Consider the following 15,825-nt stretch of genomic DNA (forward strand, 5'->3'; position numbering starts at 1 on the left):
TTTTAAAGAATTTTCTATCTATGTTCTTGAGTGACACTGGTCTCTAGTTTTGTAATCAGGATACTGGTGCCTCAAAGTAAGTTGAAAATTATTTTTTCCTTTTTAATATTATAGAAAAGCTTATATGGATTTGATATTATTTCTTCCTTAAATGTTTGGTAGAATTCACCAAGGAAGTCACCTGGGCTTCTAGTCATCTAGAATTCACTTTGTGGTTAAGTTTTTTAACAGTAAAATTAATTTCTTGAATAGATACAGGGCTATGCAGGTTATCTAGGTTATCTATTTCTTATTGAGTTGGTTTTGGGAATTTGTGTCTTCTAAAGCACTTGTTCATATATGTAAGTTGTCAAATTTCTGGCATAAAGTTGTACATAAGATTCCTTCACAATTTTTTAAAGATCTGTAGACTCTGTAGTGATGTTACCTCTCTCATTCCCGATTCCTCCTAACAGTAATCTGCGTCTTTTCTTTTTTCCTAAACAGTTTGACTAGAGGATTATAACTTCCCACTGATCTCATATAATCAGCTTTTGATTTCATGGTCTCTTTTTACTGGTTTTGTTTTCTTTTTAATTGATTCCTGCATTGATATTAATATATTATTTTCTGTCTTTTCCTGACTTGGTATTTCATTTGCTTTTCTTTTTTGAGTTTCTTAATTAGGTATCAGCTGAGGTCAATGACGTACAACTTTTTTCCTAAGTTAGTGTTCAGTCCTATACATTTCTCTTTAATCACTGATCAAGATTCCACAGCTCTTGATGTTTTCATTTTAATTCACTTGAAAATATTTGCCAGTTTCCCTTTTGATTTATTCTTTAACCCAAGGGTTACTCAGAATTATTTTAATTAGTTTCAAATTATTTGGGGACTTTCCAGTTATCTTTGATACCTAATTTAATTCCATTATGGTCAGAGAATGTACTTTTTAAGACTTGAATCCTTTTAATTTTTTTAATGTTTATTTATTTTGAAAGGGAGTGTGAGAGAGAGTGAGCAGGGGAGGGGCAGATAGAGAAGAGTGAAGAGAGGAGAGAGTTAGAGAGTGAGAGTGAGAGAGTGAGAGAGAGAGAGAAAGAGAAAGAGAAAGAGAATCCCAAGAGGGCTCAATGCAATGCGGGGCTCAAACTCATGAGCCGTGAGATCATGACCTGAGCCAAAAATCAAGAGATGGATGCTTAACTCAGGCGCCTCAAAACTTGAATGCTTTCAAATTGACTGAATTGTTTTATAGCCCAGAACATGCTCTGTCTCGGTAAACATACCATGTGCACTTGAAAAGAATGTGTATTCTTTGGTGGGGTACAGTGTTCTATAACTGTTGACTATGTCAATTAGTTGCTACTGTTGAGTTTTCCATGCCTCTTATTTTCTGTCTTCTTGTTCTATCAATAATTGGAAGAAGGATGTTGAAATCTTGGACTATAGTAATGAATTTGTCTATTTCCAATTATAGTTGTATCAGTTTGTGTTTTATTTACTTTTAAGCCTTGCTTTTTGCTTTCTTAAAAAAATTTTTTTTAAGTTTATTCATTTTTGAGAGAGAGAGAGCGAGCAAGCATGAGCAGGGGAGGGGCAGAGAGAGAGAGAGGGAGACACAGAATCTGAAGCAGGCTCCAGGCTTTGAGCTGTCAGAGCCTGAAGTGGAGCTTGAACTCATGAACCGTGAGATCATGACCTGAGCCGAAGTCAGATGTTCAATACACTGAGCAACTACCCAGGAGCCCCTAAGCCTTGCTTTTAAGTGCATAAACATTTAGGTTTATTTTCCAGTGATAAAATAACACTATATCCTTGGTAATACTCTTTGCCTGGCAGTAATATAATCACTCCAGCTTTTTTTGATTAGTGTTAATATAGCATATCATTTTTCATCCTGTTACATTTGTATCTTTAAATAAAAAGAGGGTTTCATGTAGACAGTGTATTATTAGATACTGTTTTTTTTAAATATCTATCTTGAAAATCTCTAATTGGGGCATTTAGACCATTGCATTTAATGTAACCACTGATATGCTGCTTCTGGCCATTACAAAATGAGAGAATGAATTTACCCTCCTTTCTGAAACGTACAAAATATATGAAATAATAGACTATAAGACACCGGATGTTAGGCAATAAAAAACTATCCCTCAGAGATGGGAAATACCAATTAAATATCTTTCCATGAAATAAAAGATTCTCGGGGCGCCCGGGTGGCTCAGTCGGTTGAGTGACCGACTTCGGCTCAGGTCATGATCTCGTGGTCCGTGAGTTCGAGCTCCGCGTCGGGCTCTGTGCTGACAGCTCAGAGCCTGGAGCCTGTTTCAGATTCTGTGTCTCCCTCTCTCTGACCCTCCCCCGTTCATGCTCTGTCTCTCTCTGTCTCAAAAAAATAAATAAACGTTAAAAAAAAAAATTAAAAAAAGAAAAGAAATAAAAGATTCTCTATTAATGTGCTTAAATTTTGTGTATAATGTATAACACCATAACTGTATCCATATACATTGTGTGTGTGTATTTGTCTATCTCTCCTTGGTAAGAATTTAAGGTTCAAAAGATCAAAGACTTACTTTGCTTTACTCTATTATCTTTAGTACTGAGATCATACCTGGTGCAGAGCAGACATGCTAATATTTGATGAAAGAATGAATTTACAAATAATTTTATTTTGTCAATTGATGACTAGCATTCCCTTGAATGTCAGAATTTAACCATTCTTCTATTTCTAGGTATTTTACTCATTTTCAGTTGTTCACTACTATAGACTAAGGTGAATAATTTATTGCCAAATCTTTGTTTACATCCTTTCCCAAACAACAACAAACTTCTACAAGTGGAAATGTATGGTGAAAGCATATGCAAACTTTGACGGTGTTTCAAATGTTCTGCACAAGTGCTCTCCATTAGGTCGAGCCTACCTAAACTAAGATCAGTAGTGTATAAGAATGCCTTCCTTGGGGGATTTTAATTTCTACTCTACCTAATCTGCCTCATTAAGTATTTAGAAGAATCAGAGATAACAAAACAATCACCTTCTACCTTTAATGATGTGGATCCCTGCTAAGCCATTGAGAGCACAGACTAGTTGCCGATGTGCTTCTTCACACTCTGTTCCACATTTCTTCTGTAGAGATGTTAGCAGCTCTTCCATTGTCATGGTGCTAAAAGAAAAGGTAGATTGTTCCTGAAGAGAAAATCCTAAGTGCCAATATTACATCACATAAGATCAAGAGTATCAGACTCTTACAGAGTCTTTGTATATCTTCGGGATCTTTCTTTCCACTTCCATTTTACCACTGTCACTTTCAACTCAATTGCCTCTTACTATTCTGGCAAGCATTCTATTACCTGATCCCATCCTCCTTTACTTTTTCCCAGTTAGGTCAATGGAGAAGGGAAGTAGAAAAATCTTCCCAAAATATGAAGTACTAACACGATATGTTTGAAACAGTATGGGTGTTAGAAGATAAGATTAAGTCTGAATCTCTAGCATTATAATTTAATGAATCTCCATAAGCCTGAATTTTTTTTTATCTGTAAAAAAAATGAGGATTCTTCAAGGATCAGATCAAATGCCATTGCTGCCAAAAGGCTGTCTAACGTTAACCATTTATATAGAAATTATTTCCATATTCTAACTGTCTACAGTCATGTATAAGTACCTCTTATGAAGTAGGTTTGCCTTATTTTATAGGAATCACTAATCTTTGTCATTTCCCTTATTTGTCTATAAACTGCTTAAAGGCAAAGACAAAAATATAATTCCTCTTTCTATATATTTTTAATAACACCTTATCTTTTTAACACCAGGTGCTAAAACAAAACAAAACAGAACAAAACAAAACACGCCAGTTGCTGAGTCACAGACTGATGAACAAACGATTTCTGGGATAACAGTGGACTAGATACTGTGGACACAAATTACAAAGAAAATACAGTAATCTAATTCAGTTAAGTTCCTGATGTAGGAACAAAAAATTAGAATAAGAACAAAAGCCTTTCATATCTGAAGTGCAGCAAAAAATACACAAAACAAAACAAAAAAACAGAATAAAACAATAAAACCCCCAAATAGTCCTAACTTTAAAAGAAATGTTTAAAACCATGAAAATAATTTTGAGAATGTGGCTCTCTTTCATAAATGGGGTTCATGCCAAAGAAAAACCTCACTGCTAAAAATAACTGACAACAGCTCATTTATAAGACCCTGAATGAAACTGGGGGCTAGAAAGCTAATAGCTTAAACACTGTCTATCACTAATATAGTGTCAATTGCAGTGTAAGGAAATTGAAAACAAAACCTTTTCTGGAGTGGCAAAAACTCCCCTCGAACGGCCTGTGGGTGGCAGCAGGCCTGCCTGAGCCTCAGCAGTGGATACAGAATGGAGGTGACCGTCCTTCGGTCCAGGCTGCTGAGCTTCAGTGCCCAGTCAGAAATCTTCCTGAGCTTTACTACTGCATCCTGGCAGCACACTTCATGCTGGCGGTGATAGAAATGTCTTTCCACTGGAGAAAAGTGAAGCCAGTGGACTTCTTCTGTCTGAGGGGGTATCTGGATCTGTAGGGAGAAGAAAAAAAGGATTTCACCTGAAAATTTAACTTTCCATCCCAGCTCTCGCTTCCCTTTTCTTGTAATGTCCTTAATCAGTAAAAACTTATGCTACTGACTTGGTCAATCACATCTTTCTTTGCAGACCTCCATAGTATCTTGGCAATAAAGCTGTAGAGGAGCTGAGGATTCTTCCTGCAGTAAGGGCGATAGAGAAGTCGAACCCACCAGTGTTTGACACAGTAAGGTTCAATACCAAGAAAGACCACCAACCCAAAAAGATCTGAGAAGAAAAAACAAACAACAACACATTGAGAATAACTGTTTCTATATTTCTACATTACTATTTTGAATAACCACTTTCATAGATATCACACAGCACATAGTACTTTCCATGAATTAAAACGCAGATTGTATAGACTCTTGAATCTGAAAGTTAATTCCACTTTGACTTACGTTTGTTGATATTGCACTAGGTTTTGTGTTAGGAGCTAAAATGTGTAACCATTCCACAAACCTCGTATTTAATTCAAAAGTCTGAAATTTCCATCAGAAGTAAAACTAGAAAATGACTCACTTGTGTGCACCTGATCAAGAGATACATAAGAAGAATCAGGCACTCTCATGAGACTACTGGATTTAAGGCTTGCTGGATTAGGAAAGAAGTCTGAATGACATAGGTGATATGAAGAATATTCACTGATCCAATATTCATTACATTTTTTGGTCTAGTAATTCTACTTTTGGGAAATAAGACTAAAACCATAATAAAAAACTAGAGACAAGATTAATCCACACAGTGACATTCATGCCAACAACATATAGAATAAAAATGACTCAAATAAAGAAATGATTAAATAAATCATATAGTACTCTCCATAAGACAAAACCTTTCTTTTCCTTTTTTTTTTTTTTCAAATTTTTATTTAAATTCTAGTTAGCAAAAAATTTATTGTTTTAGGAGTAGAATTTAGTGATTCACTTACATATAACACCTGGTGTTCATCACAACAAGGGCCCTCCTTAATGTGCATCACTCATCTAGCCCATCTCCTCACCCACCTCCCTCCCTCCCTCGACCCTCAGTTTGTTCTCTATAGTTATGGTTTGCTTCAGCCCTTCCTTAGTTTCCCTCCTTCCCCTATGTTCATCTGTTTTGTTTCTCAAATTCCACATATGAGGGAAATTGTATGGTATTTAAGATAAAACTCATCTTCTTCTAATCCAACAGGCCTTGTGTTTGTTAGATTTACTTCGTTGTACTTGTATGTTTTATGATTGGGGAACCTATAGTCCATGTTTTGCTCACTTAACATTATACCTTACAGTGTTTGCATTTATGATGGATTTTTAAAACATGAAAAATTGCTTAGAATATAATGTTAAGTGAAAAAAAAGGTATAAAATTATGCATGCAGTATGAGGACAAACATGCAAACATTTATATAAAAAAGATTGGAATAGTGGTTATGTCTTTAAATGAAGATTATGGCTCAGTGTAATTTTTTAAATATTTTTCTGCATTAAACATGTTCACATTGGGCTATATTCTCTTTAGAAACCATGAAATTTTTTTTTTCCAAAAACGTGATGTCCCTACCCACAACATTTATTCTGAAGATGCCTAACAAATATTTAGGTTGAATTAAGTTACTTTGACACTTTCTGAGAGTCCATTAACATCTAAAAAGAAATACTGCCTACATGCAGATATCAATGGAGTTGTACTTCTGTTTAAATCAATCCATTTGCCTATGTGCTATCTCTTCTTTGAGGTCCCAAAAGTGCCTCAAGCTCAACTTGCCAAAATCAAATTCATACTCTTTTTGCCCAAACATGCTTCTCCTCTAGTGTTATTCACCAGGAAATACAGTCACTGTACATGGAGTTATGCTACTTCGAAGTCCTGGCATCTCCCCATCACTGAATAAGCCTTATTAATTTTTTTCTTATCCACTTTTTTGCATTTCTTCAGGACAATCCTAGTTAAAACTCAGGGTGTCAGTATCAACTTGCCTAGATTACTTATTGTAGCCAACTGCGATCCTAGTATCCACTCTGTCCCACTTCTAAACCATTCTCCACACTGCAAATAGATTGAGTTTTTGAAATCCAAATCTAACCACGAGATGATACCCAACCACTTTGTTTAAATCTTTCCAATAGCTCCTACTATTCTTAAGAAAATAAACAAATAAAATTATTCATCATGGCCTACAGAGTCCTCCATGGTCTGATCTATATCCACCTATTCAATCTACTGGGTTTTCCAGTTTTCCAGCTCTCTGTATTCTAGCCACACTAATATCCTTCCATGCTCCTCCTGCCAGATCATCTTTGTATTTTCTGTTTCCTTTATGATAGAGAATTCTTCCCTATTTACTTAACTCATATTAATATTTCAGATCCTGGCTCAGCTATCCCTTCCTTCGACATCCCTATTATGTGATGTCATAGAATGAGACATCTTTTCTGAAGCCTATTATAGTTTGAATTTTACATTTATCTTATACATTAAAGTTACCTTGACTACACTCTTAACATTTGTCTTAAGTACTTAATAAATACATCTTCCCTTCTAAGCTGTAAGCTCAAGAAGGTCAGGAACCGAGTCTCTTTTTTTTTTTTTTTTATTATACTTCACAAAGAATAAATGAACCAATAAATGTACTACAAAGTACTTAAGTAGTTTAGAGTCAACACTTTCGAAGAAGCTAAAATGAATACACAAATATATAAATGGGAAATAAGAACAACAAAAGCAGCAGTGGAAGCAGCTACCACTCACTGAATATTTAATACCTGCTAGGTACCATGCTAAATGCTTGCATACTTTAGTATAACTAATCTTAAAACATCTTACTTCGCAAATAAGGAAAATAAAAATTTGAATGTTTATGTCATTTCTTTATGGACATACAACTGAAAAGTCAGTATGTCACCATGGTTCGTATATCCTGAAAACCAGTGCTTTGTATACTATACAAAGAAGTATATTACATAGACATGGAGTGGGGAGGATGGGAGGAGAGGGAGGCGTTCTTGCTACCTGGCTTTATTTCAGCCTGCCTGTAGAAACATACTAAAGGCCTCACAAATTATGGAATGAAAACATCCTAGCCTCATGTCCTTGTTCAGTGTGTAGTCAACCTGGGATTCACAAGATCTCTGGTTGTTGCTAATTAATAAGTCATCAAATCTGGTTTATCTCTATCAGTCTAGCACAGTGGTTCTCAATGGAGGTGGAGGTGGAGTGGTATGATTTTGTCCCCCAGGGGATAATAGGCAATGTCTAAAACACATTTGTGTTTTAGAAGTGCTACTGCCATCTAGTGGGAGAAGCTAAATATCCCAAGACGCATAGGACAGCTCCCAACAAAAAAGAAGTATCCAGGCCCAAATGTCAATGGGGCCAAGGTTGAGTAATCCTGCTCTAACACGAAAAGAAAACCAATGAGACTTTCATTTTCAACTACAACATCGTGACTATGCATCTTTTCCTTCTCCTCTCTCTCTCTTGCTACCTTCTTTCTGTTTTCTAACTACCACTTTGGAGCTCTGAGTTCAGTTTAGACCTGCATCTACACTGCTCAGGAGGGCACAATGACTGTTCACCTTAGGACAATGGGACTACTCACCATCTATCCATTCTCATAAAAATAAAAACCATCCAATTCCATTTAAAAAGATGAATGCTTAAAACTACTAGGAGTGAAATATATGTACAATCACTTACGTAAGGATTTCAACAAAGGCTGAAAATACTTGTTCCTAAAAACAAGCAAGCTTTTCAAATATAGGCAAAATGTGATGAAACCATACATTACCCTCCAATCCTCTCTGTACTGGAGTGCCACTGATACACCAGCGATTAATCCCACTCAAGCGCTGAGCCATTTCTGCAGCCTAATGAGAGAGAAATATGCAATAAAAAGAGAAGGAAAAAAAGGCAGGGGAAATTAGGAATGTTTACTCCTGAGAATAGCCCATGAAAAGCTATGCTTCAGGTCAGGCACACTCTCTCTTATTCACAGTTATCACACTCAAAGTTGAAGGTCATATTCAATGGGCCATCTTCTAGTACAGTGGTTCTCATTAGCAGAAGGCTGCCATGAGCCCTCCCCAAAAGAGGAAGAATAGTTCAAGTATGTATAGAATGAAAAGGCTCCCTGAATGACTGAGACATCCCCAACGCCACCCATCCTTACGATGTGAACCAATGTACTAACAGATAAGATTCATAAATTGAGTGCAGATTACAAACTGGCCAAAGAAAATGGAATAAAGACATATGAACAAAGGCTAAATCAAACTCTATCTTCTAAAGTAGTATTTTCTGTTATGATATGATCTCTCCAATAAAAAGGTCAACTTTGGCCCAAAGTTATCAGAGCCTACATGATGAACTTTCCACTTAGCAGAAATGCTAGCAGAAGTCCCTAAACAGAGTTTACTTTGATCTGCATCACACATAAATTGCCATCTTATTCAAATACATATGGGCATTGCATATAAAGCAGTAATTCCTACAGTACCAAAATAACTCCTGAGGGTTATGTAGTTCAGAGCACAAGAGAAAAGCAAATTACTATGTTTAACAACAAACTTTTGGCCAATGTCAACACTGTAGGTTAATTACACTTAGATTATTAATATTTTTATGGACAACTTCCTCAATCTCTTTCCTCTTTTTACTCCCCAGCCCTCAGAAGATTCTGCAGAAATTCTCACTTTTACAGCAGGACATTCAACCATCTGGGCTTCATCAAGGCAGATCCTCCACCACTCCACAGCTACTAGGGGGCTGGGAATGGCCATATAGCGCTTCTGGTTCCGTAAACGACGCCCATCCTCACTGTTGCTATGTGGGATATCTACATAGTTAAGTTCTGAACGAAGGACATCATAGGTAATGATAACTATATCCTGTTCAGCCAAAAAGTGAGGCTGTAAAAAACCATCTTTCTTCACTCCTTGATATACCTAGGAAACAATCACAGACACAGTTACTGCAGAAAGGCTCATTAAAGATAATGGAAATATTCATTCTTACACCCTTACTGAGTTCTTTCCATTGTTTAGTTTAGTACAAAACATGCTATGAGATACACTCCATGTGTATCTAGACTCACGTGTCTAGATACGTGTCTAGAGAAAGCCACGTTAGGGTAGAAGACCGGTAACATAAGCATCATGAAGGGAAATGTAAGAGAAGTGAAAGTGATAGCACAGTGGAAAGACCAATGCTATGGCTGAGAAGGTAAATTCAGAGGAGTTAAAATTTGAGCTGGCTCTTAAAGAACATTTAGGAGTTCTCACAGGTGGAGAAAGGGGAAAAGGACTTAAGGGTACGTAGGTAGGTAGGTAGGTAGGTAGGTACAAAAGCACAGAGGTATGAAGAAGTAGAACAAGAAGAGCTATAATCTCCTGAATGCCTTTTATATTTCAGACACTATGCTGCACTTTATCTCCTATCTTCAGCAACAATCTCATTAGTGGTTACTTTTATTCCTATCCCACACATAAGAAACACGAAGTGACTTGCTCAGAACTTGCAGAGCCTAGATTCAAATCAAGGTTTATCTACCCAACAAAACTGAGCTCCTCAATGGCCAAGAGGAGGTCTCACTTATTACTGTGTTCTCTCTCCCTGTCTATGGTAGTAGATGAAATATTGAACACCTTAAATAACATTTGTATGGAAAGAAGGAAGGAAGAACAAAGGGAGTGAAGAATACTAACATTACTCAACAAAATGGATTTAGAGGGAACATACCTCAACATAGTAAAGGCCATATATGACAAACCCACAGCTAACATCGTACTCAACAATGAAAAACTGAAAGCTTTCCCTCTAGGGTCAAGAACAAGATAAGGATGTCTACTCTCACCACTTTTATGCAACATAGTTGAATAGTCCTAGCTGCAACAATCAGATAAGAAAAAGAAATAAAAGGTACCCAAATTGGTAAGAAAAACCTGTCACTATTACCAGATGACATAATAGTATATAAAGAAAACCCTAAATATTCTACCTAAAAGCTATCAGAACCAGTAGTGAATTTAGTAAAGTTGTAGGACATAACATTAATGTACAGAAATCTGTTATACTTCTATACACTAATAAAAAAGAGAAATTAGGAAAATCATCCCATTTACAGTTATACCAAAAAGAATAAAATACCTAGGAATAAATTTTTTTTTTTTTCAACATTTTTTATTTATTTTTGGGACAGAGAGAGACAGAGCATGAACGGGGGAGGGGCAGAGAGAGAGGGAGACACAGAATCGGAAACAGGCTCCAGGCTCCGAGCCATCAGCCCAGAGCCTGACGCAGGGCTCGAACTCACGGACCGCGAGATCGTGACCTGGCTGAAGTCGGACGCTTAACCGACTGCGCCACCCAGGCGCCCCACCTAGGAATAAATTTAACCAAGGAGGTGAAAGACCTATACTCTGAAAACTGTAAGAAATTGGTGACAGAAATTGAAGATGACAAATAGAAAGATAAACCATGCTCATGAACTGGAGAAATTAATATTGCTAAAATGTCCATAGAACCCAAAGTAATCTACAGATTCAATGCAATCCCTATCAATACCATTAGCATTTTTTCATAGAACGAGAACATATATTCCTAAAATTGGTATGGAACCACTGAAGACCTTGAATAGCCAAAGCCATCTTAAGAAGAACAGAACTGGAGGGGCGCCTGGGTGGCTCAGTCGGTTAAGCGGCCGACTTCGGCTCAGGTCATGATCTCGCGGTCCGTGAGTACGAGCCCCGCGTCGGGCTCTGTGCTGACAGCTCAGAGCCGGGAGCCTGTTTCAGATTCTGTGTCTCCCTCTCTCTGACCCTCCCCCGTTCATGCTCTGTCTCTCTCTGTCTCAAAAATAAACATTAAAAAAAAAAAAAAAAAAAAAAAAAAAAAAAAACAGAACTGGAAATATCACAATCCCAGATATCAAGATACACTACAAAGCCTGTACTAATCAAGTATATGGCACTAGCACAAAAACAGATACACAGATCTATGGAACAGGATAGAGTCCAGAAATAAACCGATGCTTATATAGTTAATTAATCTATGACAAAGAAGGCAAGAATGTACAATGGAGAAAAGATAACAAATGGTGCTGGGAAAACTGGACAACTATATGCCAAAGAATAAAAGTGAGCCACTTTCTTACACCATACAAAAATTAACTCAAAATGGAATAAAAGTCTAAATGTGAGATCTGAAGCCATAAAATTCCTAAAAGAAAACATAGGCAGTCAACTTTCAGATGCTGGCCTTAGCCAAATATTTACAGATATGTCTCCTTGGGCAAAGGAAACAAAAACAGAAGTAAACTGCTAGGACCAGTGAAAATAAAAAGATTTTGCATAGCAAAGAACACCATCAGAATTAAAAGGCAATCTAGTAGATGGGAAAAGACATTTGCAAGTGATCTATCCATTTAGGGGATATTAGCCAATATTCAAAATATATAAAGAACTTACAGAGCTCAACACCAAAAAAAAAAAAAAAATCGATTAAAAAATGGGGATTTTTTTAAGAAGACAAACCGATGGCCAACAGACACATAAAAAAATGCTCACCAGCACTAATGACAAATGCAAATCAAACCACAGTGATATATCACCTCACACCAGTTAGCATGGCTAGTATCAAAAAGACAAAAACAAGTGTTGGTGAGGATGTGGAAAAAAGGAAACTCTTATGCACCGTTTGTGGGAATGCAAACTGATGCAACCACTGTGGAAAACAGTATGGAAGTTCCCAAAAACATTAAAAATAGAAATACTATATGATCCAATAATTCCACTACTGAGTATTTACCCAAAGAAAATGGAAATGCTAACTCAAAAATATAGTCACCCATTTTTACGGCAGCATTATTTACAACAGCCAAGTTATGGAAGCAACCTGTGTCCACTGATAGATGATGGATAAAAAAAATGTGGTATATATAAACAGTGGAATATTAGTTACAAAAAAGAATGAGATCTTGTTATTTGTGACAACATGGATGAACCTAGAGGCATTATGCTAAATGAAAGATGTCAGACAGAGAAAGATAAATCCCATATGATTCCACTTATATGTGGAACCCTAAAAAAACCAACCAACCAACCAACCAACCAAACATAAAACATAAAACAGTATCATAAATACAGAGAACAAATAGTGGTTGCCAGAGGGGAGGGAATTGAGGGGGTGAGTGCGTGAAATAGGTGAAGGGGATTAAGAAATACAGACTTCTAGTTATAAGATAAATAAGTCACAAGGATGAAAAGTACAGCATAGATAGTCAATAATACTGTCCTAACATTGCATGGTAACAGATGGTAACTACACTTGTCTTGGTGAGCATAGCATAATGTACAGAATTGTTGATTCATTGTTATACACCTGAAATTAATATAACATTGTATGCCAACTATACTTCAATTAAAAACAAAATACTAACATTAGTAAGTTACAATGAACTATGTGCCAGCACTTTATCAATTCATTTAACCTTCACAGTAAGTCTATGAAGGGGTATTAATTTTAGAACTTAGCACAGTTCCTGGCACGTTACAGGTGCTCAATAAATATTTGCTGAATGAGTAAATTCTTATTTTACAGATAATGTAACTGAGGCCTCAAAGGATGACTCTGGATCTAAGAGGTAGAGATGAGACAGGCAGCTACTATTACACAATGCTGCCTTTCTGTCTGAGAGTGTAAGTGTGTATATGAAGTCTTTTTCATTTACATGATGGATTTTTTCAAAACCTTCCACATCTTTTAACTCAAAGCGCTTTAACTTCTGAACTTCTGATGTCAGAAAAGAATACAGAGTCTACTGTTTCATTTCCCATTCTCAATTTCCTCTTCAAATTCTGATTTCGTAACTATCTTATTAATTTTTGGGATAAACAACCAAGTGATAAAGGTTGTAAAAATTACCACAGGGAAGCAAAAATTGGGATTTTCCTATTCATTTAAAGAGTCCAAACTGCCTTACCAAGACTCGAAGAGATGATGACCTCACATGCCTGTTGATTTCATCCACCCACTGATGACAAATGGAACTGGGCGAGATGATCAGAGTTGCTCGTGTTGATACTGGCTCCATTGCAACAAGGCAATGGGGGCAGTAAAAAGGCTTAATCTTCAGATTCTTCTCTTCATAATTCACACATTTTGCATGTTGCCATAGGTGGCATTTCAGGCACTGAACACGAGGTTTACGGTCTACCTGATCAAGCTCACCACATATGCACTCAAAGCGATAATCTGAGGAATTACAGGGACTCCCGATATTAGATTGTGGCACATCACTGTCGGTAGGGTTTAAAGATTCAGCTTGGTCCTTCGCTCCACGTTCTTCCTTGATTTCAAAGATACATGTACTTTTAGATGTGGTAACATCAGTAATTCCAGAGTCACTGGTAGCTGGACAGTGATCTTGTGAACTGAGATTGATATTAGGCTGGCCTTTTCCCTTTTTTGTGGATAGAACAGGCTTTTTCTTGAATTTACTACGATTTTTCCGAGGCTTATAGTAATAATAATAAGGATCATCATCATCATCAGATGTGTTTGATGGCAAGTATTCAGAATCTGTGTCTTTGTTCCCTGATTTTCTGGATTCTTTCTGAATTTTCCTTGGACTCCCTATTGCCTATGAAAATAATTATTTAATTAATTTATATCAATATAATTACAATACTGAAATTAAATCCCCAACCTTATTTATAAGCTTTCCATAAAAATCCAATAGCCACTCTTGCTACCATTTTCCCACTAGAAGAATCACTCCTGATCACTGGCTTTCAATCTGCCCTCTGTAAGAAGCCTCTCTGTGGTCTACAGGTCTAAAAAGGAAGGCTCTACTATTGTATAAGTAAAAGCTGAAGAGAATAAAAATTAGATAGGAAGCTACTAATATTTTGACATTAACCTCTTATAATTCATATTTTGTCTAAATCAATAAAAGACTAATAGTTTATAATACATAAATATACAAACTCGGGCAATTAACATATCAAGTACAAAAATACAGCATTTAAAGAAAGTGAAAATCTATTAGTTACTGCAATTAGCAAATAAACTCCTTCTTTCTTTCTGCTTTCTACCTGTACCCCTCCTGAAATTATTTACTGGATAACAATTCTGTGCCAGGCATAGTGTTAGATGCTGGCAATACAAATATGAGGAATATTTAGTTCCTGGTCTCCACGAGGTCTATTGGAAAAGAAAGAACAATAAAAAGTGAAACAATGGTACAAGAATGCCTAAGAGGAGTACAAAACAGACAGGGGCTGGGATGGGGAGGTAGGTGCCAGCATGAGCTTCCTAGAAGTGATGTCAGACCTGAGGTTGAACAGATGAGTTGGGACACTTGCCACGAATGGCACTAATTGAAGATTTTCCTTTTTTGGTGACAGAAGGATTATTAGAAGCATAGAAGTTCACTGCAGCTTTCTACCCTGGTTGGGGAAAAATGTTGGGGAGACTCCCTACTCCAGAAAATGAACTTTTTTATCTGTCATTTCCTTCACAGTAGACAAGCTAGTAGCTCCACACTTTGATTTACTGTTATTAGTCTTTACTGGATTAATGGATTGATTTTAAAGTCTATTTATTTATTTTAAGTAATCTCTATACCCAACCTGGGGCTCAAACTCACAACCCCGAGATCAAGAATATCATCTGACTAAGCCAGTCAGGTGCCCCATTTACCTGATTTATGTTTGCATAGCTATATGATTATTTTTTTTAAAGCAAGCTTGAAATTAATAGCCCCCCAAAAGCAGTTTTATAACAAAATGTAAAAATTTTATAAGATGACATGGGAAAAATGAGAACTTACATAAAAGATTGAAAATGTATATAAAAAGCTAAGCAAATGTAAGGTATCATTAATATTTTTAAACTACAGAACAGATTTTTAACTGACAACATTAGGATAAGGAGAGAGTCGTTTTATTTTTTTTCTCTCTCTTTTCTTAACGTTTATTTTTTTGAGAGAGAGCAAGAGTGCTGGCGCACGAATGTAAGAAGGAAGAGAGAAAGGTGAGAGAGAATCCCAAGTAGGCTTCTGTGCAGAGCCCAATGCAGACCTGGATCTTTGAGCATGAACTTTGAGATCAAGACCTGAGCCAAAATCAAGAGTAAGACGCTCAACTGACTAGCCACCCAGGCACCCCTACTTTCTTCTCTTTTTTAAAAAAATATTTTTTTGTGTGTTATTTTAAACTCTTTAGTATGTTTAACCCACCGGGGGGGGGGGGGT

At 36.6% G+C, this 15,825-nt stretch overlaps 1 protein-coding gene across 2 annotated transcripts in view; it reads right to left on the bottom strand.

The window, feature by feature from the left end:
- SHPRH (SNF2 histone linker PHD RING helicase) overlaps window positions 1–15,825 on the bottom strand; it is a 97,871-nt gene that overhangs the window by 62,601 nt on the left and 19,445 nt on the right. For both annotated transcript variants that reach the window (XM_058735551.1, XM_058735549.1), the window contains 6 exons: window positions 13,552–14,211; window positions 9,266–9,517; window positions 8,362–8,440; window positions 4,654–4,817; window positions 4,287–4,543; window positions 3,025–3,146 (listed from right to left, as the gene is read on the bottom strand). In XM_058735551.1, the coding sequence (XP_058591534.1) occupies window positions 3,025–3,146; window positions 4,287–4,543; window positions 4,654–4,817; window positions 8,362–8,440; window positions 9,266–9,517; window positions 13,552–14,211 (1,534 nt within the window). The remainder of the gene's footprint in view (window positions 1–3,024; window positions 3,147–4,286; window positions 4,544–4,653; window positions 4,818–8,361; window positions 8,441–9,265; window positions 9,518–13,551; window positions 14,212–15,825) is intronic.

The sequence above is a fragment of the Neofelis nebulosa genome, chromosome 6 (assembly GCF_028018385.1).
Source record: "Neofelis nebulosa isolate mNeoNeb1 chromosome 6, mNeoNeb1.pri, whole genome shotgun sequence".
In the NCBI taxonomy this organism is placed as follows: domain Eukaryota; kingdom Metazoa; phylum Chordata; class Mammalia; order Carnivora; family Felidae; genus Neofelis; species Neofelis nebulosa.